The 26,501-nt window shown below is 39.4% G+C and overlaps 1 protein-coding gene across 15 annotated transcripts in view; it reads left to right on the forward strand.

The window, feature by feature from the left end:
• The window catches only part of LOC131591713 (ankyrin repeat and sterile alpha motif domain-containing protein 1B-like), a 407,097-nt gene that overhangs the window by 372,228 nt on the left and 8,368 nt on the right, over positions 1 to 26,501 (forward strand). For 4 of the 15 annotated variants that reach the window (XM_058862675.1, XM_058862677.1, XM_058862680.1 and 1 more), the window contains 5 exons: positions 2,737 to 2,811; positions 8,004 to 8,132; positions 12,286 to 12,361; positions 20,447 to 20,454; positions 22,998 to 23,084. In XM_058862675.1, the coding sequence (XP_058718658.1) occupies positions 2,737 to 2,811; positions 8,004 to 8,132; positions 12,286 to 12,361; positions 20,447 to 20,454; positions 22,998 to 23,084 (375 nt within the window). The remainder of the gene's footprint in view (positions 1 to 2,736; positions 2,812 to 8,003; positions 8,133 to 12,285; positions 12,362 to 20,446; positions 20,455 to 22,997; positions 23,085 to 26,501) is intronic. The other 11 variants (XM_058862676.1, XM_058862678.1, XM_058862681.1 and 8 more) reach the window with 4 other exon arrangements.

Consider the following 26,501-nt stretch of genomic DNA (forward strand, 5'->3'; position numbering starts at 1 on the left):
AAGCCTAATCCCCATTCTTCTTTCTACTGCCTAATTTTTTGGCCTCAGATAATCACTTAACCTTTTTCTTTGCCTTGGTTCCTTCCTCTCCACCACAGGGATATGCAACTTTAGGTAGTTCTCCTAGGCATTTCATACTTCATTACAAATTTAAAGTACTTTGAAGATATAAAATATATATAGTAAATGCTAAATATGTCTACAATGGTGCAAGGAAAAGGTTGAATTCTGAATTTGAATTCATTACCATTACCATAAAATTAATGTTCCATCTGCAATGCATTTCAGTACCTTAGTCATTCAAACATTAATGAATGCAAAAATGAGTAATGAGTTTTGCACTGCTGCCCTTCTGACTGGGCATTGGTGGAGTTGTGGGAAATTCCCAGTCTCTGCTGGTCTGCTTGATTTATTGTTGATTGTATTTAAAGATGGTTTCACTTAAACCTAGATCCTTTAAGCCTTTATATCTGGAGATAGATCTGATTATTGAGGGAAGTTCACTTGAGCAGTTCTTGAAGCACATACTCAGACCCAAAACTTGTGTGCTTCCATTTGGGAGAAGATGGGCTGAGGAGGGAGGGGCAGGATGTGTACCATTGACAAGTGTAGGAGAGGATTCATTCCCTGCCTTCTTTTTAAATGGAGCATCTTGAAGCCTGGGCACACACGTGCTGCAGGGTTACCTGTCTCTAAGTTAGCACCAGGGAAGCTGAAGGACTGAGATGGCTGAGGCCCCATGCCAATCCCTAAAAACAAGTCCTCAAGAGGGACAGGACTTAAAGGCACACTTAATTTTGTCTCAAGAATATCATGGTCCTGAGGAGTGGCTGCATGACATGGCAGCATTGTGGCAACCGCTTGCCAGTGCTGAGGAGAAATAAAACATCTGCCAGCATGCAGTATCCTGCTGCATCCCTTACTGCATTCAGTACCTTAGTGTGTGTACAAACAGCAGTGCAGTCAGTTTTCTTTACTACCTTAATTACCAGATGCTTGGGCATGCTGCAGCAGCATGGAAATGCCTTCTCTTTGCTCTTCTCTTGAAAAGCAGAGGCACAATCTTCTGCCATGGATTCCTATTCAGAAATCTTCCCCTCCTCAGCAAACAGAGAGAAGCATCACAGCGATGGGTATGGCCAGAGCATCCAGAAGTCAGTTTGCTTGACGTACACAGAAAAAGGTCATTGCTAAGCACTAGTGCAGTGTCCTATGGATGGCACAGCAGCAGTAGCTGCAGCAGTGTTTTGCTGCTGGCCTTGCACTGAGACTGTGTTCATCACATGAACGAGGACTAGTTCGTAGCAAGTTGCAGGGGATATATGAATAAAAGTCAGTTTTAATTAGCTAATTCTATGAAAATGTAGAGCCCTGCACATCATGAAGGAGAAGCAAGGAACTTCGAAAACAAGATGAGGGAGCTGGAATTAACCACATTTGTGAAAGTTTTAAAATTACTGAAGCTGGAGGAAGGGATGTGTGATTATGCATTTCAGATGATGAAGGAAATAAGGGACAATTAACAACATTAGACAGCCACCAGGCTGTCTGGCAGTGCTCTGTATTCAGTCCTGAGGATGCCAAGCTTCCCTGACAGTAAACAGAAGTGGTAACTTATTCTGTCACCAGCCAGGCAGCCAGGGTGCAGGCTACAAAAGGTAAGATCAAGAGTCATATTTTAAGAAGACTTGAACTTCATCAGGTTGATTTGAGCATTAGTGCTAAATTCCTGCTGCTGCTGCTGCTAACAAAAAACCAGCAATGCACATTCTTGATGCTGTTAAATTACTGATAAATTATTTGCTATCTCTTCTGGATGCTGCAGTTGCATTTTTCATGTCTGTTTATTGCCTTTTGTTGCTGCCTGCTGAAGATAGCGTGGGAAGATCCTATGTCTGATGCTTTGTTTTAGTTGCCTGGCTACTGTAAAATGTTATCTTAGCTTTCGCTGAGGTGCCACAGATGCTTTATTAATGATTGTCCAAACAAGGAAATGTATAAAAGATGCTGGTGAATGCTGTGCTTGCCTAGTTCTGCTGCTTTTGCTAGAGATGCTACAATATGCTTACTTTGCTTCGCTACTACAGATTCTCTGTACAATAATGTAGAGGGTAGGCTGAAACCTTTCATTTACACACTGGGGTCATGGTCAATGCCAAAGGTAATATTATCTGTATCTTAGTATGTAAAAGAACTGTTGTTGGAAGGAGATGGTGGGCATCTGCTTCACTAAATTGCAATGCATTCATTTCTGGTAATTGTTTTAAAGAAAATGTATTTTTTCTGCTGATTGTGTTGCCAGATTTTTTTTTTCCCTTCCTTTCTCCCTGTGAATGTCACCAACAGAGAGAAATTTAAGTCTCAAAACTTACTTGGGACATTGACTTCAAACTTCTCCCCTGCCAAAAACTGAAAGTAACGAATATTTCTTCTGCTCTAGGCAGTTTCTACTTATGCTTGCATAACTTTATCTCTTTACATCATAAGCACTTCTGACTAAATTGTTTTCTTGTACTCACAGTCTGAAACCTCTTCTAAAGTCTCTGAATAAGCTATGTTTCTTTTCAGTCGGTCCAAAAATATTTTGTCAGCAAATAAATAAAATAATTTCTTTTTACAACTGTTTTACTTCCTTCTTTAGTATTATTTCAAGCCTTTTCTTAATTAATCTTGCCTTTTGGCAGTTGCAGTGCGTTAATATTGACAAGATGAGATACAGTTTTCTGTTTATATTAGCAGTCTTCGGTCTGTGAGATCTGGACCAACCAGAATGCAGGATATCCTTTCTCATCGATTCATCAGGTTCATAATGTAAGATACAGCGATGAATGGCTATGTTGTCACTCTATGGATGTACAGTCTGTTGCCTTGGTGTTATCTGCGGGTGTCATGTCGCTGAAATGACGAAAGCAGTCCGTACCTTGTCCGCCCTGTGCGGGGACCGTGTGTGCGCGCATTGGTGTGTCGTGCCGTGTGGTTCGCGTGTGTCGGCTCCGTGGTGTGCGTTCCTCCAGGACAGCCAGCAGCCGTCCCGCTCAGGGAGAGCTCGGAATTCTGGTCCTCGTGTTTTTGTTCACTCCCTCTTCCCAAGCGGGAAACCAAAGTGTGAACGGCTGGGTTTGCACGGTTTGGCCCCGCCGTGTGTCTCTGTGTTGGTCCGTAGGCTTTGCCCGGCTGAGGTGACATGCTGCCTTGGCAGAGGCACTTTGGGGGAGTTGGGGGTAATGCTGATGGTGCCCTGGGTTTTTGTCACTTCTGGGGCAGTCACACGCGCTGTGTACGTGAGAGCAAACCTCCTGATCCATACTGCAGCGGGGTAAGCACGACAGCCTGTTGTTCAGCGCAGTATTTGGGAGCAGCTGTAGATTTCTCCTAATTCTGACACCCCTCCTTTGAACATTTCTGCCAGAGAGGGGTCATTTTGGCTACCGAGCTTCAGAAGTATTTTAAATCTGAAGTACACCATGAACTTGTTTCCATTATTTCAAAAGCCAAACATTTAAGGAGCTAAAAAATTTGTCTTCCTCTAGGAATTAAAACAAAAGCAAATAATGAGGATTCGACTGGTCTGCAGAACGTTTAAAATTTTTACAGGGAAAAAATGATAAATTTTTCAGCCAGAACTGTTGTATCCATGTGTGCTCCAATTTGTTGTTGTCATGGTGACTAATACACGTTACCATAACCAGGCATGAGGCTTAACAGGTGAAAAGTTAGAAGATGTGGTCCTTGTTAAAAATAACTGCATTCAAACCACTCAAAACCAGGCCTTCTTGGGGTTTTTTTCTTCCTTTTAGCATGGAGGCTTTTCAACTTGACATTTTTATAAAAAGATGAGGGAGGTGTTAGATTTTTATAGAAGATTTATTGAGGTTACTTCTTATCTGCGACTATCTCTGCATCCAGGTGCCTTTAATATGAGTCAAATACACTTCTCAGAGAATGGGATGAGGTAGGAAAATGTGCAGCAATTGTAGAAAAAATTATAGAGAAAATAATAGCTGCAGTCTGCTTCTGTAGCTCATTTGACATCAAGCATCCAAGCCTTTCTAGAGAAGTGGATATCTGCCCATTTTTGGGGTTAGAAAACACTGCAAAAGCACAAGATATTGTTCTCTAAGGCTATTAAAAGTTGTCACTGTGAAACAATTGAATCCTTACCCCTCTGGCACCTGCCTTGAGACCATTTTCTGATTATAAATTCTTTATCTGCAAAATGTGGAACAAAAAAATCTTTTTCATGTTAGCTGAGGCCAGAGAGAGGAAAGGTGCTGGTTAAAGTCATAGGGAGGTTAGAATACTAAACCACAGGCAGTACAGCAAAAACCATGTGATAAATTGCACAGCTGTCTGATGAGCTGTAAAGTTAGATGAGGAAGAAATTATCTCTTGCCTTTCTACTTCATCAGAGAGATAAATATCTCCATCCGTATATTGTGTCATAAAAAATACATAAGCTTAAATGTTTGATTATTTCTTATAATTGCAAATTAAATATTCAAACCAGAAAATCCTTATCCTATCATATCTATTTTTAAAACTTAAATCAAACATTATAGTTGGTCTTGCACAGCAATTTATGAACGCCTCTGTACTGCTTGAAAAGTGTATTAGGTCCTTATGAAGGACCTGAATATCAATATATCACCCATAAATTGTTCCACATCAGCTCCTCAGATTTTGTACTACTAGTAATTTATATTTTTCCACCCCAACTTGAGCTTTGTGGTTTCAAGCCTTCTCTAGGTCAAAGATGGTCCTATTTTGTATTTTTCCTGATGTTAGCTGTCATCATCACATCCTAAATCACAGAATTTCAGTATCTGACTAGAGATAGTCAGCTGAGAAGCTCCCTTTCTTTTTGGTGAGGTTTTTAGCCATGGATATACGAGTGTCTTTAGCTGTCTAAATCTTGTTTAAAAGCTTTTCTTCCCTAAAGAGAAGAAAAAAAAAAAAAAAAAGGAAAGGAAATTGCAAGAGGAATATGTAATAGGAATTACACTTCTAAAAATCTTCATGGGTCTGGGCTTTGGAGACTATCCTGTTACAATGCAGTCTAAATAGGTTATGAATACTAACAGTAATACTGCTTAAAAGTCTAAGGAGTTTGGTAAGAAAGGAAAGGAAACTGGGAGCCACTTCTGCTGAATATTAAAAAACACCTATGATACAGCTGTAAAAGAAAATTTTGACTGTGTATAAATTTTTATATAAATTTATATAAATTTTGACTGTGTATTCTCCATCCATCATAATAATCTATATCTATGTGTTTAATTTTATGCACTTTTCCTAGTAGCTGCTCTCTTTACAAGACACACTCAAATACATGAAAGTCCTCCAGGGGCCATGGTCTGTCAGGAACAGCAGAAATTCTGTATGTTTGCATTCCCCTAACCTCAGCTCTACTCCATGTTTAGAACATCCTAGAGATATATATAGCAATCTTGGCAATTCTGTTTTGTGTAATTTAAAAGGAGTAGGTAGTAGGATGATTATATTTATAGAGCATTCAGTGGGTACAAACATGGTCTCCACACAGTCCCACTCTGTCTCATACACTAGTTTTATTAGCCTGGTTGAAGATTATTTCTCATTTCTTTATAAAATGGAGCCAAAACAAGAGGTAATCATTGTTCCCCTTTCTCTGCCCTTTACAGACAGAAAAAATGTATTTCTCTATGCTTTTCATGCTTAATGTGCAAAAGGGAAACAAACTGTAAAATTATGTACTCATTTTTCTCCTTATGTACCCTGTTTAATTTGCCAGTGCTGTCCCTTTCCTGCAGGTGAGGAAAGCCACCTGCTGAGCAGTGCAACAGAAGGCTTTGGAGCACTACCCCTGGCCACTTGCTCAGTAGAAGTTCTGGTACTGCCTCACGGCCATCCCTGTGCTTCCTTGGTAGAGAGACCAGTGGTCAGAAGATGTACTTCTGTAGCTTTTCTGTCCTGAATTTACTCCCTGTCCACACAGGAAACTTTTGCTAAATGGCCAGGATGTATCTCCTGAGCTCTGCTTCCTTACACAGAGCATGCAGGAGTGTATCTTTATTAGGGGGGAAAAAAGAACTAAATCAAGTGCTCTGTTAGCTGTGGCCTTGAACAGTTCATAAGAGAGCTGAGCACACTGTGAGAACTGGTGATGGGTGCAATCCATCTTCTCTTGTTGTCAAAGACAGGCTCCACTAATAAGGATGCAGATCCTTGCCCCTTGTAATATGATGGAAATCTTATTTTATAAGAAGAACTGTCTCTTAAAGAAATCAAATTCCCACTTCAGATTAAATAAGATAGAAAGTTTTTATGCATTAGTGGCCAGAAGGATTCACTTTTGTGGATGTAAACAGACAAAAATTGGAGCAATTGGTCCCGCTTCTTTCCTTTCAAAACCTAATGCTGAAGTCATATCCATGGCATATAGGCAACTTAACTAGGCAAAACAGAAATTACATTACTGTGTAATTGGTAGATTTACTAATGGTGCCAACAGTAACTAGGTTTGACTTGTTTTATGATGTTCTCTTGCTTGAAGTTGCCATATTGGCAGGGTAATGTTGATGTTTCCAGATTTATCTCTTGCTTTTCATTGCAAAGTTGTGCAAATGCGTGTCATTTCGTTATTTTGTGACACATGAAAATGATGTACTTGTTCTGTTTACTCTGTCCTGACTTAATTAGTAAGATGTGATAGTTTGCTACACTTTGAATGTCTTCGATAAGACTTTTTTCATGTGTTTTTGATGCCTAACTTCTTTTTGCTATAAAAGTCTAAGCTTCTAGCCATGTTCTGTGTGAAATGTTGATGACAATTCCTTGTCAGCTTCAACACTTATTTTAACAAAATGACATACATAGAAAATGCACAGAGATAAGTGCAGGTAAAGAAAGAAGTAGCGTAATCCAAACTGAAATAATCATATAGGAAAGGGTAAAATAGTTTGAGAGAGAATGGGCAGGAGAAGGAAGAGGATCAGGAAGGACAAGTGTAACTGCAAAAAGACAGAGCTGTGAGAAGAGGGGAATTGAGAGGCAGTTCAGACCAGACAGGATAGGTGAGAAGTGGGGGTGGTGGCAGAGGGAAGGGGGCTTAGGAAGAGGAGAAGCCCATCCACGGGTCATTCTCAGTTCAGTTCAAGTGAGCTGATGCACAAGCCTGCAAGGGGCCCCTAAGGAGACGGCAGTTCAGGTCCTATGGAGCCATGATCAAAAATACACAATGGCAAGTGAGACCCAGAGCAGCACTGCCAGACTGGGGACATTCCTGTCCTGATGCCTGCATTGGCTCTTTTGGAGTGAAGAAGAGCATGCTGCGAAGGGATTTGGCAGCAAACTGCGCTCCTACCTGTGTTCTCTGAGGGCTTTGAGGAAAGAGAGGAGATGACACCTCAGAAAGGCAATCTCCTATATCAATGAGAATGATGAATGTTGAAGGGCAATATTAGTACCTCCACAATGAAGCATCAAGAGAAGGTGATCAAAGTAAATAATTCGCAAAGAGATTAAAGAATGCCTCGTGTGTTTGAAGAATGTATAATAAGTCTTCAGATCAAAGCAAAGTCTCTGTTATTTAGCCATTTAGGAAAGTTAGTTATTGGTTATGTGTGCCAGATAATGGAAGGCATATTAACTGTGCAGAAAAGCTTGTAAAACACATAGCAGAATTTGTGAAAGGCATTTTCATGCATCTCATGATTTTTTTCAAGTGCTCTCATCCTCATATATGTATTGTAAACACTTATTTTTAGGGAACATTTCCGGTGCCTAATGATTTTATTCTCAAAGCAAAGAGATTTAATTAAAGCCTCATTAAACACTACAGTAGATGACTTTGGATTATAAATTAAATCATGAAAAATGTTGTAGGAGTTGTGTTCCCTTATTTTAGTAACATGGCTCTAAGTGTAGAAAATAAATCCTTGTTAATTGAGCACAACAGTGGAGGGCTACTTTATAGTGAATTTGCTTGCACATACTCTTACATCTTGAACAACTGTGATTTTCAGACAGGAGACTGGGGAGAGCCTTCAATTACCTTGCGACCTCCAAATGAAGCCACAGCATCAACGCCTGTACAATACTGGCAACATCATCCAGAGAAACTCATCTTCCAGTCATGCGATTATAAAGCATTTGTAAGTGTTGATAAATTTAGCGGTTTGATTTGGGGTTGATATATTAAACTTGGATTTTGATAGGCTGTTGTGTTTTACTTTCATTTATAATACTTTTTCAGTCACTTTTGGAGAGACAGGTTACTACTTCTGAAATATAGTAATTGTAATAAATGAGAAACAAGGATGCACAGTACTTTTTTGCTATGAATTTTGTGATATATTGCAGTCCATGTGGCATTAATGTTAGAGAACGGGCACTGAGTTAGTGGCTAAGTGTTGTTGAAGTGACAGTGAGAGCAAGAACCCCTACTTTTCATCTCTTAAAAATCACATGTCTCTGAAAGAATAATAAAACATGACATGGGATCCTTATACCTACCTTAATGCTCTGTGACAGCAGTTAAAGTGTTGCCTCACCTGAACTTTATATATGTGTTTTTGGGAAAGGAAAATGAGAAAAGGAGATGAGGGTCCTGAGTGTTTTCCATCCATGGGACAAGGGCACGTTCAGACCTCTCCCAAACTGATGGCTACTTGTAGTACCAGTAGCAGTCACTTCCATCAGGGCAGGGCATACTTATTTTTACCTCCATGTGGCTGCAGGTGATTACCACTTCCCATCCCAGGAGCTTCTCTAAAGATTTAAATAAACTAAACTAGAGACAATTAGTCTTCCCCTGTTATAAAATGCTTGTGGAGGAGAGAAAAGTCTCCTGCAGTACAGAAAGTCAGTGGAAGGCTTTTTTTTTCCCAATGAAAAACAGTTTTCTGAAATCTTGAGTTCCATGCCAACAGCAGCGGGGGACTGGAGCTTCTGGGGAGCTGAAGAGGCACATCAGCCCACTTTTAAAATGCTTGAATATCCCCTTCTGACTTTGCTGGAATGCATTGTTGAAGTTGCTGAAGCTCACTGTGTGTCCTCTCTGGAGGTGACCGCCTTATGAAGGAAGGCTGGCTTATGGTTCAAAGGAAAGAGGCTCAGTAGTTGCAGTGACTTTAGGATAGTAGCTGGGGGCTCACTACTGGTCCAGGATGTGGGGTTGAGATCCTCTTCACCTGAAGGAGCTTGAATCTTTGGTGCTTTTTAGGATAATGCTCTGTTCACTACATACTGTTTCATTTTGGGGAACAGTTGGAGGTTTCTGGATGGGATTTAAAGCATATCTGGGAAGGTAGGAATTAGAGACTAAATGCAGGTGAGACAGAGCCTGGCTCCCACTGAGGAGGAGCAGAAGGGGTGTTACAGACCTGTCTTTCTAGAGCAAAACTTTATTTTCTATCAGACCCTCATGGGCTTAAAAATTGCCATGCATGCAGTGATTATCCCTGGTCAGTAATTAGAACCTCTGCCTTCCTCAGAAAGTTACAGTCAAGGACCATCTCACCTGGTCTCAGTCTTGTTCTCCTATTCTAAACCTCCTTGCTCACCCCAGATTGAAAAGGAAGGTTAGCAACTTCTAATTCTTTAAACATTTTTCATAGTTTTCAGTGAAGTGAACACATTTATCTTGCATGCCTTTTCTCTTTTTGCATGATCCAGCAATAAATTCATAATCTAATGTAACCTTTGTAGTAGATTGGAAGATGGATCATTTAAGAAATTAAGTTGGGATGACCAGGAATATCTAAGTTAGTGGTGATTAAGGAAAGACCTTCCTTTCCTAAGGACCATACGTCACCACTTTGTTTCAGCTCCTTGAGCTCTTTTGACCTCAGCCTTACAGAGTAAAACCCTGGCTTGTAAGTTATAATTGGAGTAGCTTTCACTCTATGCCACTCTGTCAATCAGTTCAACTATTGGATGTTCTCTGGATTGCTACCACATGCCATTGGTGTTTGAGAAGGAATCTTTCCAAAAGCACAGCAAGTCAAAAGGAAGCAAAACTTCCTCCTAGAGTTTCAGATTTTTTTGACAACTAAATTGGATGGTACTACTTTGATTTGTTTGTCTATTCTACAGTCCACCTTGGGAAGCATTTCTGAATGCCTTCTGCTGAGGGTTTTTGCTGCTGTGCAGATGGGACAGGAGCTGTCCTTCTCTTTTCTTTCTTCCTCTTCTGCCGTAAGCAAAAACCCTGGTGCCTGACCGACTGGTAGCTTTCAAGGAAAAAACAATTTGTTTTACTGTAGTCTATAAAAAAATGAGACAAAAGAAAAACCAGCCTCCAAAGCAAAACAAAAAACACCCAACCATCAAACCAACCAAATAAAAAAAATTAAGACATTAATTGCAACCTGCCCAGAGAAGGCTAAAAATTCCAAATGTGTCAGACAGCAGGATTTAGAGAAAAACATGGTTCGATTCAATATGGTTTTGTTTACTCTTCTAATTTCAGAGCTTGCTTTAAATTTGTTGTTTTTCTTCAAGGGCAATATCAAACTGTCCCATCAAATTAATGCCCAAAGCCCTATTCACGTCACCATCGAGCCCCCAGCTGGACTCACAGCTGCTCGGTTTATGAATCTTTCACATCTGCAGTCCTCTAGGAATGCCCTTCATTCATTCCTTTATGCTTGTGCTTATCTGGTAGTGTTGATGTTGCTCACTGGCCCATTTATAATACCCTATAAAGTGTTTCTCACTAATTGCTGTGTTGGCTACTGTCTACACTGAAATATTTATGCATTTTCTTGCAGGTCAGAGACTCCTGCAGTACACAGTGTAAACTGAAGGCTTTAAAGAAAATCTCAGTTTAGGTCAGGAGACCAGAGAACTGAACCAGTACACTCTGTTCAGTTCCAGCTTGCATTCATCTGTAACTGAAATTCTCTTTGATAGGTTCTTGTCTAAGCTGAAGCTGGTTCACCATCTGGTTGGGTCAGCTTAAGCTGTCTCCAAGAGGAATCAGTCTGGTAGAGTGAGATGGGTCAGCAGAGTTGGGTTGCAGCACCCTCCAGAAATAGGCTCTTACCCACAGTGCTTTCTCTCCTCCTGGAGCCTTTTCACCATATTCTCCCAGTGGCACGACTCATCTGCAGCTCCCAAATTGCTCACTTAGGACAGGAGACTTAGGAGAAGCTGTGGCCTTCTGCTGCAGTGAGAATGCAGAGAGAGAGAGACTTCTCTGTGCCTGGGGAAGAGCAGGTGAGGGGTGCCTTGCTGTGCTCTCTGCTCAGTTAAGCCAGACTCACATGTGACATCACATAGAAGTTCAGAAATGTCCCACAGAGCTCTGAGAACACATGCACACCAACAGATAGGCACGCCTGTAGCATCTACAGGAGAAATACAGAGTGTGGTGAGGCTTTGGTACATCCCAGTTAGCCAGAAGAGGACCCCTCACTGCTAGGTGGGAATGGCAGGGTTGATGCAGCCAGCCCCATCCCTGGAGGAGCAGCGCCATTCGAACATGGTGTTCTCAGGTGGGGTCCTGAGACCTCAGAGGAGCAGAGGCTGCTGGCAGGGTGCAGGAGGGCTCAAACTGCGTGTGCCACCAAGTGACACCGTGAAGGAGAGCCTGTAAGCACAGGAGCTGTGTCACTGAGGCACTGCCTGCCTTGTTACCCTTGCAGATGAGCAGGCTCCTCTGAGGGCACAGTGGTTTCCAGTGAGCTGACCCAGGACACAGCACCCTGCTGCTTCTCCTCCAGATCACTAAAGGCTCCAAAATAATAGCTCAGAGTCAGCCTTTCCTTAGGAAGAAATAATGGTTTAAACTAGTTTTAATACAGATTAATTGTCTTTCTTTGCTGACATCGGGCTCTGCTATTTGCACGTAAATTAGCTACAGATTGAGTACACAGAGGTTAAGATCACTGCTGGCCTTCTCATCCATGTGATTGCACACATAACAATAGGAGTTTGGCAGATGGCAGCTAAAAAAAGCAAATTCTCCATTTTATAATCAAATGGCTTTTTTAAGATGGAATCTGTAGAATTTGTTCATTGTTTCTGTAACTAAAATGATAAGCTAGAAGGCTTTCAGATACTGTTTCAAAGAACTCCAGCTGATCCAATACACTTGTTGCTGTGCATTCTTGTTTCATGGGTTGATTAACGCATTGGTTTAAATGATTTGTCAAAGAACTGCAGAGTAAAAATATCTAAAGCAATACATTAAGAAATTGATTGCTACCACTAGGTATTTTAAAACATTTTTGGTGCATTTCTGCAGATGTTTGTCAGTTCTGGAATTTCACTTAATTTAAGTTCAATGGATTTTTGTTCTAGTATTTAGGTTCTATGCTGGTAAAAGAGTTGAGAGGCACAGAGTCAACACAGGATGCATGTGCAAAGATGAGGGTAAGTTTCTAAACCAACTCCTTTCTCTATTAGTATTAAATAACATCAATCTGTGATTGCTTGTACTGTACCCTTTTGCTTTTGTAATGTACCCATTTCCTTTCTTTTTCATTGATGTTCCATAGGAAATCTATTCTGTCTTATATCTTAATTTGAAGTAATACCAAAATATAAATTTTTATTTTACATGTTGTATCTAACAAAAAACCCCAAATGTATGCTATGTTCTCTCATGAATCTTTGAGTATGTTTCAAAGTACTTTCCACACAATTTAAGCATGCCTATATCCAATTGTTTTATAAACAGAATTTATAGCTTTTATATGATAATTTAGATTGAATTTTCAATGTTAAATACATAGTAGTAAGTATATAACATGTCACCAAACACACTGGTTTTTACGTACAGTCTAATCCAACAGTCACATACTCCTATGGATAATTTTACTCACATGAGTATTTCTTTTAATTATGAGTTTTTATCAAGAAAAAAGGGTGAAAATGAGGTCTAACTCAATTTCATCTGATGGTGGAAAATCAACTATGTTTCCTTCAGACTGTTAAGAATATGTTTTCCTGTGACTCTTTTGCCTGATATTGATTTGTAGAAAATTACAGTAGTCTATCTCCAAGAAACATTGGCTGCTGGAAACTGAAAACAGGCCTTAGCCTGATTTATTCCCAACAGTAGTTGTAATAAGAACACACCTGTTCACAGCCATGGTGAACATGGTCTGGCATGATTAATTAATGAAGAATATGTTTGCTAATCTACCAAACATGTACAATTACCTCGATGAATGAGCAAAATCTTTTCTTCTCTGTATCATACGTCTCTTATGGAAGATGTCTCTGAGCACAAGATGTGCCATTCAGATCAGGAAGCTGGAAGATGTGTAAAATTCATGCAATCAGACAACCATTTCCTGCTGGTTACATGTGCGCAGCACACAGATTTTCGTACAAGCTTTTCTAGCTAAGGGCAGGCAATAATTCACAATTACTAGATTGCCTGAAGATCTGAGGCTTTTCAGCTAATTACATGCTAATCATTCCTTACCTGGGCTTAAACTCCTCTGAAAAAAACCCCAACAATTTGACACAGAGGGATCTACAATCACATACACGTGTTCTGGGGAATTAATCGAGGCTGCAAGCACACCATCTTCCAATCCAGTTTTGAAACTGTCAGGCTTAGCAGTTCAATTCTTTAGGTGCATGCCCATGCAGAAATTAGGGCAGAATTTGGCACCATAGTAGCATATGACAGCTTCAGCAAGCTTTCTGACTGAACTAGGAGGCATTACATCAAAACAGGCACTCTGAATAATTTATAGGCATTTTAATATATATTTCTGTAAGTAATAACTTTGGCCAATTAAACTTATACAACCGAAAAACCTAAGTGTTTAAAAACAGATTTAATTTAAAATACACATTTCCTATATAAATAGTGCAGTTGCACTGGTTTTCTATAGTGCCATGCAGGACACTTATATAATACAGTGGTGGGGTTTATATACATTTCTTTTTTACATTCTTGTTTGAAACAATTTTTATGTGAGAGTGTTTATTTTATGGTTTGAGGGGTTTTTATTGCAAAGATATTTGAATAAAAGAGTTTTTAATCAGGATTTCATCTAGTCTTTCTATGTAGTCCTTTTAATCATGTTCCTATTCAAGTCAAAAGCAAAAACCTTTGACTTAATGGGAACAAATTATTATGTTAGCCTGTTTCCCAGTGAGAAAAATGTATATTTTCCAAAACTTTCTCCCTCTGGATGTCTCCTGAAAGTTGTCAGTGAATTGGGAGTCCAGGTTGTCCAAAGTCATACTGAAATTTTGCTGTGATGTTCATTATTGTATTTAAGTAACCTTGGGTTGTCACTGAAGCTGGTTTCTGTTATAGTTACATTTTACTTTAAATGTATTGAAAGGTACATTTCACTTACAAGAAAAAGAAGTTAAAAGTTATATATTTATTTGGCTCTCAGGTACTGAATTCTTTACACTTGTCTAGTGTCTCATGAGTCAGCAAGACCTTTACATAGGGTTGTACTATTGTGATAGAACAACTTTTTTTTTATTCTAGTATTTTATTTGTTATTCCATGCACATATTGCAAAACTATAGCCTGCTGCAATCCAAAAATGTTGGGTATGGGGAACAGTATGTCACACATAAACTTGTACCAGGTTGAGGTCACTCCCCACAGTTTTTTTAATCTTTCTGGACTCAGCCACATAATGTTTTTTTGAAGAATGTATGAAAATTAGGTAACTAATTTTTCTGTCAATGTGGCTTTTGATTCTCCATCTTTAGCCTAATGCTGCTCTCAAAAGTGTTGACATTCACTGGATGTTTTTCAGTCAGCAGGTGCACAAGGATGAAAGAAGTGTATCAGTGAAAAAAAAAAATCTTGATCTTCCTTAATCATTTATAAATACAGAGAAACAACAAAAATGACATGTTTGCTGACTGCTGATCTCTCACTGTTAGTTGTAGATGCTCCCACGGTTTTAAATTACTGCAATTGATGGTTTTGGTCTCAAGGAAAGTTTCGTGTGAATATCCCTTGTGTCTCTCCACAGAGAGGCTTGCAGCAGCCTCCTTATAGCTTAAAAGTGAAAGGAGATTCTAAATCCTCTATAATGTTAAAAAAACCCCACCAATAATAATAATATTAATAAAACAAACAAAAAAACCCTGGGAACCTTTACCTTAATTACTCATCTTGGCAATCCACTCTGCTTCTCTGCATTGTGCAGCAGTGTGTTCTAGCAGGGCAGATGATGGATTTGTTTGGGAAAAATCATGCAGGTGTAATAGCTGGAGCTCAGTGCTGGGGTCAAGGTTATACATGGTCTTTTTCCCCCCCATCCAAACTGCAGCAACCCAAAATTATGGATATTTGTCAAGAACTTCACTTTTCTATTCATATATTTGGACTCTTTTATGTTTTACGGTTTCTTATTTGTTTCCACCTATTTTCTCTCACAAACTCCCTCTCTAGTGGACAGCACTGTCTCCTTATCTCCATCCCAACCTGCTGTAAACTGACCTTTCCTACTCGGAGATTAAACTATGGGCTTGCTGTCCTGGCCAGAATAGATTTATTATTTACACTTGAGAGATGCCTTCAAGAAGTTAAGAACTTTCATCATTTTCAGTGTGAAATGGGAAATATTGCAAGTTTTGTTTCCGATCAGATTGCTGCCTTCATCGCAATTATCATAGGAGCATGAAGGGAGAATAAGACACATTTGCATCAAAATAAAGGCATGAGTTAAACTTGAGCTAGAAAGAGACTTGTTCTCTACAGAAAACTTGATTTGGCATTTACACATCAGAATTCCTTGACCAGGTGGGAAGGGGATTGTTTTATATTTACAGCAACAAGGCAGACTCTTTCTTTGCAGCAGTGTTAAATCACTGATGTTGCATACACCAACTGAACAGTCTAAACCAGTCAAATATTTACTGCAGCAGAAGGGAACTTAAATTTGGTTCTTGGATCCTGCCACCTTCCTGACTATTATATTTCTTTCTTAAATATTTTCTTGTTAGGAATAGGTTCTTAAATTTCAGGTCAAAGTTCTGAGGAACCAGCAATACAATTCTGTTCACAAAGCAGAACAGACTAAAATGTCAAAGTCGGAGTTGCTACAAAATCTGGTTCTCTTATCTCTGGAGAGGAAGGTGAAGCAGAGTTGACTCACTGAAAACAGGCAGCATCTGGGGCCTTTCTTCCTCCTTTCATTTCTTATGTAAAGAAGGAACTGAATTTAGATGGCAATCTCCTTGTTTTTACTAAATCCCTTCTTACTTTTCAATCTCCATTTTTTTTTCCTCCAAAAGTAGAAGTGTAGAAGTCTGCATATGCCTCTGGTGAAACTCCCTAGGCAAATACCATATCAAACACTATTTTGGGATTTAGATTCTTCAGTCTCTGCTCTCTTGGGACTTGCAGCTCCGCCTCTCTCTTGTGTGACCACTGCTTTCAGAGGGTCTGCAGTGGAACAGACACATGGGTATTACTCAAAAGGAAAAAATAAGTAGTGGTGGAAGATCTTACAGACATTCAGTCTCTATGCACATCCACATCATGCTGTACCATGTGTTCAGAGGATTGTACATCCTTGAATTTTGGCTGAAAGGAATCTAAGGGGCGGGAGGAATGCAGAGGAATGTTTAGAGATATTGCAAAAGAGGAAAACCATCTCACTCCCAACTAAGTGCTTTACAGGTGCACCCTCAAGTGCAATGTTCATATTAATGATGTAGCTTGGATGATCCACTAATTGTAGAGCAGTAAAGAGTTTTGTACCACAAGGATTCCAGATGTAGTTTTATTCCAAGAAGTGTTAAATTATGTCAGTAATGCATTTTTAAACCTTTTGGACTGAGAGAAGTTAGTATTTGTTAAAAGTCAGATTGTATAATTGTATGTAAATATTTTTTAAAAGGCAAATTGGCTTCACAACTAACTTAAGTCCAACATGGACTTAAGCTTTTTATTTCAATTTCATCTCATGCATGATCTTGTCAAAGTGATTCACTCACTCTCCTCTTCCCCAGCTGGGCAAGGGAGGTGATTGTCCCACTTTAGACTGTGCTGGTGCAGCCTCACCTTGAGTCCTGTGTTGGGCACCACATTTTAAGAAGGAAATAAAGTGAGTAGAGAGTGTCCAAAGGAGGGCCATGAGAATGCTGAAGGGCCTTGAGGGGAAGCCTTATAAACAGAAGCTGAGGACACTTGATCTATTCAGCCTGGAGAAGAGGAAACTGAGGGGAGACCTCATTGTAGTTACAACTTCCTCATGATGGGAAGAGGAGGGGCAGGCACTGATCTTTGTGGTGACCCTTGTGACAGGACACAAGGGAATAGCCTGAAGCTGTGTCAGGGGAAGTTTAGGTTGGGTATTAGAAACAGGTTCTTCCCCCAGAGGGTGTCTGGGCACTGAACAGGCTCCCCAGGGCAGTGGTCACAGCACCAGCCTGACAGAGCTCAGGGAGCGTCTGGACAATGCTCTCACGCACAGGGTGGGACTCTCAGAGGTTGCCCTCTGTAGAGGGAGGAGTTGGATTCAATTATTCTTCTGGTTCCCTTCCAATTGAGATTTCAGTGAACTATTTAGTGAAGTTTCATGAGCCTTAAATAAATAGCAGACTTACGGGTATGATAGTAGGCGGTATGAACACATGTTTTGAAATGTGCATTCTGATGCCATTTAAAATTAATAGTTGCTACCAGTTTGGGAAAAAGTTCAGATTCTTATAACGAAGTGGATTCCAGTACATAATTGAATAGGAGAATTGCCAGCTACAATGTTCATACAGATATTAAAAATCAATACAGGACTGAAGATTCATTTCCAAAAGTAGAAAGCCAAGGTAAAGGATTAAGATTTTACAGGCTCATAAACTTTTACTTGGAATTTATGTATAAGGTTGTTAGTGACTTGTCATAGCTGAATGTTTCTTTGTATTTGCAATATTGAATAGAATTACATATAAAACTAAAAGTGAACCTGTTTTTATATTGGCCACTGTATCAAAGCTGAGTAATCTAGTTATAAATGCATGTACAAGTACATTGAAGTGGTAAACATGGCAAAGTAGAAGTACCAGTGCATTCCATTTCCTCTTGGCAGAAAAAAAATAACTGAGATGAAAGATTTTCAGTGGGGGCTGCATTGTATCATGTGCTACAGTATATCAAGGGAATTAGTTAGCATCTTACTTGGACACCATTTTATGTGTGTTTCTGAATTTCTTATTCAGCTGCTTTGTGTGTGTGGGTGTGTGCTTAGAGATGCCATGGTTTGTACACTGCAGGAGCATTCAAAGGTGTTGAATTAGTGCTCTCAGTTCTGCACAGAATAAGGTACTGAGGTACAATCCTGTCCTGAAAAGGTTAAATGCCCTTCAGGGTTGCAGGTTTTGTATTTGCTTTTTAAAAATAAATTGCTAGTTTATATTATTTTATCAAGTCCTCTGCCTCTTAAGCCATTGTTAATTACCTTGATTTGTTAGGCATGCTGACAGGGTGGATCTCAAAGTTGGATTTTAGTTTATATTCTAAATAAATGGCAGAAGTTCTGCACAGCCTTTAACTCAAAATCAGTATGCAAGTGGAAATGCTTTGCCTACTTACAACAATTTGTAGTACTACTATAATATGAAAATGAGTTTAGACTCTGGATATGAGAGTGATTTTTTTCCAGTGGAACTAAAGAAAATCCATGAACAAGATGAGAAGCAAGATTGCACTTCTTCTCTTGCTCTCTCTGGCACCACTACCCTTGCATCTCCTTATGACCCATTTCAAAAGGAGAAATTGGTAGCAGCACTGTCCAAGCCTAAGCAGGATTTTGGCACTGTCCTACGTAATGGCAGCAGTGGGTTCAGACGCAAACTCAGAATAATCTTAAGTTCAGACTTTTATTGTAAAAAGCAGTCACTGTAGTTAGTAACCAGATACCTGCAGAAGGTACCTTCGACCTTCTTCCACTGGGCTGATCTGCACTGTGGGTGCTGAGGGGATGAAGCAGCTTCATTGGAGCAGTTGCATCAAAATACAGACAAGACTGGTACTCCCAGTGTTCCTTGTTCTGAAGAGAGGGTTGCTCTGTGTCTTTTGAGAAGTCTGGGGAAGCTGCACATATGTCATATTAGATTTAGAATGGTGACACTTCCTTCTATCTACCTGTGTATGCACACAAGCCTGTTTTATGGCTCTTGAATTATACATGGCCTGCTTTCACATAGTCACCTACCTGTCTGGCATCAAGGATTTCAGAGGTGGGACCAAAGCTCAGTCTCTCTGGCAGTGCAGACTGTGGAGCACTCCTGTCTGCAGGAGCAGTGCACCCACGGAGATGGAGCATGCACATCTGTCCTGACGTAGGTGACCAGCTGATCAGCAGCAGGCACTGGCAAGGAGCCTGGAATAGGCTTGCTGTTCACCCAGGTGATTTTCCTAAAGAAGCACATTGAAATTAAGAGCCAGTTACAGTCACAAACAGTGGAGTTCATAGGAACTATGACCAGTTCCAGGCTAGTGAGCACTTGCCCAAAGACAGTGTCCTGTCACTATGATTGCTTCTTTGTGAGATGAAATCTAATCCTGCTACTATGGTATGAACATGCCTTGGAGCATGAGACCATATGTCAGCAAGCACATGACATCCAAAGCCAGCCTTCAGCTGTGGCTCCCACAACTTTGGCTCAAGTCCCTATGCTTCCCATAGAGACACCAGATGGACAAGAATATTTTGTCATCTCATTGTGTCCTTGTGGAGTTGGTACCAGAACCTGAAAAGCCCAAGGAAAAGGAATACTGACTCCTGTGTCCCACCTTCTTCTCAGATTCTGGGCACAGACATGGGCAGAGATGCCCTGCAGAATTGGCCTGCACAGAGGTGTGAAATGTCTGACCAAGAAAGCTGTGGGGCTTCATCTCAGCATCCTAGAATTCAGAGCCAAAGCACCTGCAGTGCCTGAGCAAAAGGTATTCCAACTGTATCTCTGAATTCACATGTTACACATTCTGGCAGACAACTCCTTCATTAAAAAGAAAGGAACAAGAAAATAGTGTGAGCGTACCATGACAACTCAAAACTGTTGAAGTCTGGAAACTGCTTGGAAATAATAATTATCCGGTGGATCTCAGTTACTGTATCACTAAGAGTCGAGCCAGGCCAGTCAGCTGTGTGTTTTTCTTGATGGCACTGTCGTAATAACAAAGGATGTTATTCCACTGCCCAGCTGTTTGTTTCAGTGGGAGCACAAGTGCAGAATTGTGCAAGAAACCCAGATCATAATTCTACACTGGACTGCAGTCTTCCAGAACACCTTTGCACAAATCTTGGGGTTTGTATGGTTTGCGAGCTGATGATGAACATCCCGTGCTCCTTACTAGCTGAGATGGTTAGGCTTAATAAATTACAAATGTCCATCAATCTCTCATTCATTTCCTAATTTGCCAGCTGTAATTTAATAGCATCTCAATGAGCTATTTCACTCAGAGACAGTCTGCTGGCAGTTCACAATCCTGATTAAATACTAGAGGTCAGGTCTGGTCAAGACAAACAGGTGAATGTGGAACAGATGAAGGTGATTAAATTACAAGCTATAGGTCTAGAGGAAAGAGGTAGTTGGTACAATGTGGCCTGGCCAACAGGATGCTTCACATTTATGGCAAATACCAGACAGTGAGAATTATACTGGAAAACTAAAATTTGTGAACTTAGTACCTGTCTTTGTGTAGCATATTGGAGGAAAGGAGTTCTGCTGTTAAGGAGGCAAGGAAGGAGGTAATTACAAAAATCAAAAAGGAAAAGGAAGCTCTCTTGTGTGTAGCTGTTGGACTAAAATGAAAGGACCAAAGTTGGATGATTGCTGCCTTGCCAGATGATTAAAGTGATATTGTCATATTTGTGACTGTTTTGTCTAGTCTGAGCAAATGTGGGGTTTCTTGCTTGTTATTCTGATAGATGTATGTACTGCAGCTTCTGTACAGTCACTGTCATGCTTTCTGTGCATTGAAATTGAATTTTATGAAAAGACTCATTTGAGATCTGTTATAGTGACACACACACACACATACACACAGGTAGCTGCTTGCTCTATTTTTGGCAGGGATACCAGTTCTTCCTGCACTCAGTCCACAGGCAGGCAGATCAGATTTGTTTCTTTCTTCAGACTTTGTTAAAATTCTTCAGGGCGTTTTACCGTTTAAGCTTCCATTTCTTAAAAGTGGTGAGCATTCTGGGTGAAAGAAGTTTTCTCCAGGATAAATTGACATTTGATTGCTGTCTCAAGTATCTCGTCATTTGATACGGAGAGATCCAACAAGCCTCTCTATTACACGGATGAGTGGGGCTCTCCTTGAAACTTTAATTAGAGGTTTCAGCCTGCATGGCATGGACACTAATAAAAGAGTATTACTTATAAAAAGTAATAACTAATTTAAAATCCCAAGTATTGTCTCTACATTATCAGTTAAAAAAAAAAAAAAAGTCAAGCAAGAAGAAGAAAGATGTTCTAAAATGTTTATTCTAATTCTTATTATTCTTCTAATTCTGTAAAATTTTCTTCATACACTTTAAATTTTAAGCCTATTTTGCCCTCCTTCTAATTCATATCTCACAACAAAAAATAAACAAATAATTCTAGTAAATACACTAGTAATTTTAGCCAGCGCTAAACTCTCCACATTATTTAGTGCATTTGCCAAAAAACTCAAATTAGCAAACCTAAACCACTACAGACACTAATTGCAGAACATAGCTGGATGTTTGTTTGGTTCTGGGAGGATCAAGAGCCGATAAAGAGACATGATTACAGGGCAGGTTTTCTTGTTTTAAGTTTCTGTTTATTTTGCTCTCTAGTGTTAGCATTGCCTATTTTTTCAAACATATTTTTTTAGATACAGCTTGGGTTTTCAAATTTCTATCTCTGCTTCTTTGGGCTTTTTTTTTTTAATAATACAAAGCCACCATTGCTGCTTTTGTTCAGCTGCTTTAATGATCTTCCTATGTGCCAGTTCTAGACTTTTCAGTGTGTTTACACTCTCCTTCTGTGTGCTGATGTTTCTTCATGTTTATCTGTAACTGTCAATAGTTCATTTCCTCTCAGGAAAATATTTGATTGATCTCTGTGATTGTTTGCAGATAGTCCCATAAATAAGCATTTTCTGAATGTTACCTGTTTATCTATAGAAATTTTGTATAGAATAGTCTCATCCATCATTGTTTTCCACCTTAAAAGAATTCAAATCAGTTATAAACTATTATGCCACATTTGAGGGTTTTGTTTGGTTGGGTTTGGGGTTGTTCTAGTAAATTCAATCTGTAAACTAAAGAACTTTTATTTTTTTCTGCAGAGAACTTAAATCTGCCCCACATATTTTCCCAGTCTGTTCAGTGGGAAATATGTTTGCTGTCTGCACACAGAAGTAGACTAGCATAAAAGGAAAAACAATCTTATAGGAGGGCATGAACTGTAGGTAGAAGAACCTGTCATGGAGGGAATGCAGAATAAGCCTCTGTGCTAATTCATGTGTAAAGCAGCTTCCAGCAGCAGCTGTACTTGAGGTGCAGAGACAGTCAGGGTGACAAGATCCAGCGCTGGGCTGACGGATTGACTGGCAGGCTTAGCGGGCTGCAAGGATACCTCATGTCACAAATACAACTGAAAATAAGGGGAAACAGGGAAATATTTCTAAATAACAACTAACTGCAGCAAAGAAATTGTACTACAAGAATTACTGTGCTGTTGATTCTTACAGCTGGGAAGGAGGGGAGAAGGGGAGGGAGGCAGCAGTGGATGGGCTGTAGCAGATAGATGTCCTAACGTGTTTTGGGGAACACTGGTTGAATGACTGGTCTTTTTAAGCCTGGAAAAGTTACTTTATTCTATTCCCACTGTGGTAGAAAAAAAAGGAGAATTTTTACCATCCTCACAACAAACTTAAAGCTATTTTAGTTTTGTAACTACAAGACAGCATAAACCAAGAGCCCAGCTGGCTGAAGAAAAAGTAAAATATTTGTTTAACTTAGGTATTTAATCAGAAGAAGAAAGCACTGTTATTGCAATGCAAGACAACTCTAATAAGATCTTCATTTTGATTTCAGAAGTCTACAGAACAGATGAAGAAAGTACCAACCATTGTCCTGTCTGTTTCTTACAAGGGAGTTAAATTTATTGATGCCACAAATAAGGTATGTGCAATTACTGAATATTACCTTTTGTTTCTCACAACTAAATAGTAATACCTATGAAGGCCAGGCCAGAGAGGTAGCAGATTTGCACTTTGTGTATTCCTCTGCTTTTTTTCTCCTCTTTTGCCCAAAATTGATGTAATATAATTGTCATTCTCCAGAAACTCAGTCTGGAGGACAAGTGAAGCAGCTTTAATGCTTATTTGGAGAACACTGTGTCCAGCATTCTGCTATTAAATGCAAGCTTATCACAAAAGACATTCAGAAGAGAGCCTCTGTAGAATCCTTTACCATATTCTTCTCTATACAGTTCCATAAATTGTCATAAACTTCTTCAATAAATATGTAGAATATATTTATATATATGTTCATTAGTATAATTTGAGGAAATTAAAAAATAAAAAGTCACAATAAAGAATAAAGATGTGGTTTTATCCAGGGCCAGCCATTTTAAGAACAAGAAACACAAGCCTTGAATGTCCTTTCCAGACATTCAAATACCACAACCTCTCTGTGAGCTGTTTTCTTGATGTTTTCTTTCCATTTAACTACCTGAACTGCAGTAGCTTCTTAATAGTTGCTAGTCCACTTTTTTTTTTTTTTTTCACATCTTCCCATGTGGCAATGCTACTGTGCTTTGTTTTTTACATTTCTAAATGCACCCAAATCTTTAAAAAACCCCAACTGACCAAAGCCACAAAAGCAGAAATTAAGAGATCAGAGAACTCAGTGATGGATAGAGCAATGGATTATTGTTTAGCCAAAGTAAAATGTACAAGCTCTGTAAAGAGCAGTAAAGTAATGCATTAATTTCTCTTCTTTGTATGTCTAAAATGGCAAGGAAATACCATCCATCCTGATGCTTTTCTATGAACAGAAATTATCTTTTCTGTTAGGCGACTAAAACTGACTAAGCAATATAAAAAATAAATCTGACAACCCAGCTACCTGACCAGGTTAATAATGTATGTAGTAGCTTTGTGTTGTTGAACATTCAGCACAGTACTCCTAGCCCAGTATCCATCAAACTTGCCAAATCAATCAGTTTTTAAGTTTGACTGGAACTGTGTTTTAAGTGATGGATGGAAGCAGTTTTGTGAACTTCTGCAAGAGTTTGGAAGCCATATTTAGAGTTAGAAAATAGCCTAAAAGAAAAACTGAGGTGGAATTACTGTTGTTTCAAGTCTGGCATATTTGCCAGAGCAGAGAGACCAGGGATTCCTGTCTGCTCCTTTTTCCTTCCATTGATTTAAAACTGAGCTTCTACAGCCCTCATTCCTTTTATGTTCTCTGATGTGCAGGGCATAGATCAGAACATTGTAATGCTATTAACTCCAACTTGGATAATGCTGTTTTCAGCTCTTAAATCTCCTCTGTAGCATAAAGGATGTAACTGCAATGTCCTTAAGTTTACAAAAAAAACCCAGGAGAACAAGAGGAGCTTCTTGTGTCTCTTTGCACAGTGCATAGAGTCTTATGGAAGATGGAAACCTGAAAGAAGTTTGGCAAATTGCATTAGATGACTCTAGATGAGTCCCACTGAAACCTAATAGTGCAATGGATGTATTTGATGGAGTTAAATATGCCACAGTCCAATGTTTTTTCTCAAGTGGTAGATTGCTTTCTCTCCAGTTCAAAATCTGCACTGCCTTTCCCTTCTGTAAAAACCAGGTGATAGCCTGCAACTCTCCCAGAAGCGTTGTTATCATCCTTGTCCACAGTATGCTGTTCCCAAACCCTTCAAGACCCAAAACAGATTAGCACTAAGGTGAGAGTTTATCCAGACTTGTACTGCTTCCATATGAGCTTATAGTTGATGGCGCTGGGCAGCACTTAGCAACAAACGCGTAGTTTTAATTGACAAAATTAGCTAGCAGTTCTGTGCTTGAAAACTCAGCTCTCATGGCTGTTCATCCTTTTCCTTTATGTCACCAAGCTACAAATTTGTATTCCCAGTCACAGCAGGCAAAGTTTCAGGTGACTGAAACTTGAAGGGGCCCTGACCTCGTTCCACGACAGCTATTTCAGTGGCGCCTTGAAGCTTGGCATGACACCATTTCTTTGCAAGTGAGGCCAGAAAGAAATTGCTGCTTAGTAAAAAAGCAGACTCACAGAATTTTCTCGTGGCTCACAGCTCACCCTAACTTCTGGGTGATTTCTGCCAGAAGGGAGATTGCCTGGCATGAGTTAGGCAAGCAAAAGGAAGGCTGCTTAGCAAAAACCTGGTCTCTCCAAGGTATTTCCTTGGCAGAACCAGAACTGACTTTCAGCTTCACCACTTTTTGAGAAGCACTGGAGGTTTTTCTTGCCAAACTGAAAGACAATTTTTAGAACAACTGTACAGTGTTAGTCAGTGCCTGAGGAGTGTACCCAGAACAGGAAGCTGGCTCATAGCTTTCTACTTCCTACAGAATAAGACCGTGGTCTACTGAAATGTGCAAGTAGGACAAAGTAAACACATGCACTAAAAATGTTTAATTTTGAAAGGAGATCACAGAGGATATCCTAGAGCAGCTAGGAAAAAACCTCAATTTCACCAATTTCTGTCCACAAGATTTAGTTTAGGTATACTTTTTGTTATTCAAAACAAAGTTGATAAGCGTATTTTTCTAAAATTCACTTGATTCAAAATTAAAACATTAAAATAATCTCCATGAATTCTGACTCAAGTGCAAATCCCTGTGTCAACCCCAAGTCACCTAGAAAAATTTCAGTATAGCAGAGCTCTTTTCACATATGCTGCATAAATTCAGGTGATTACATTGTGGCTCATGATTTGGCATAAATACCTCACGTATGAATTTAACACCTTCCAAGCTTTAATGCTTTCTGCTTTTTGACCTGCAGTGTTGCCAACACTACATCAATGACAGTGCATTACAGCTCCATCCATGGATATCTAAATCCCTGGTTTTGGTATAATTCTAATTCTCATCAAAATCTTTATTGAGGGTACAAGTTATCAATTTGAGAACAAAGAAAATAAAATGCTTCAAGTAACATAAAAAGCAATTGTTGAGCAGAGATTACACATGTCATTATAAATTGGCATATATTGAAACACAAGTACTGGTTTTGTAATTTCTATGAATAATGCATTAAACAGAAACAATCAAGTATGCTGCAACAATTTAAGAGGATTATTTCTTTTCTTCAGTAAAGTTTCCTTATCGTAGGTTTTCCATTTGAACTTGAATTTGAAATTTGAAATTGAGTATCCTTTTTATCAAGATTTTTCCTAAGTCATGATTTCTTCAATTAGATACGTTAATGCTTCTTTTCAATAACTTGGCACCTACATGCAAGGGGGAAAGTTGCCACTTAGCAAATGACAGAAGATATGACAAAGCATCTGAAGCAATTTAGTTGCACGTATTTTAAAAATAAATAAATAAATTTAAAAGGGAGCTGGAGGAA

The sequence above is a fragment of the Poecile atricapillus genome, chromosome W (genome assembly GCF_030490865.1).
Source record: "Poecile atricapillus isolate bPoeAtr1 chromosome W, bPoeAtr1.hap1, whole genome shotgun sequence".
In the NCBI taxonomy this organism is placed as follows: domain Eukaryota; kingdom Metazoa; phylum Chordata; class Aves; order Passeriformes; family Paridae; genus Poecile; species Poecile atricapillus.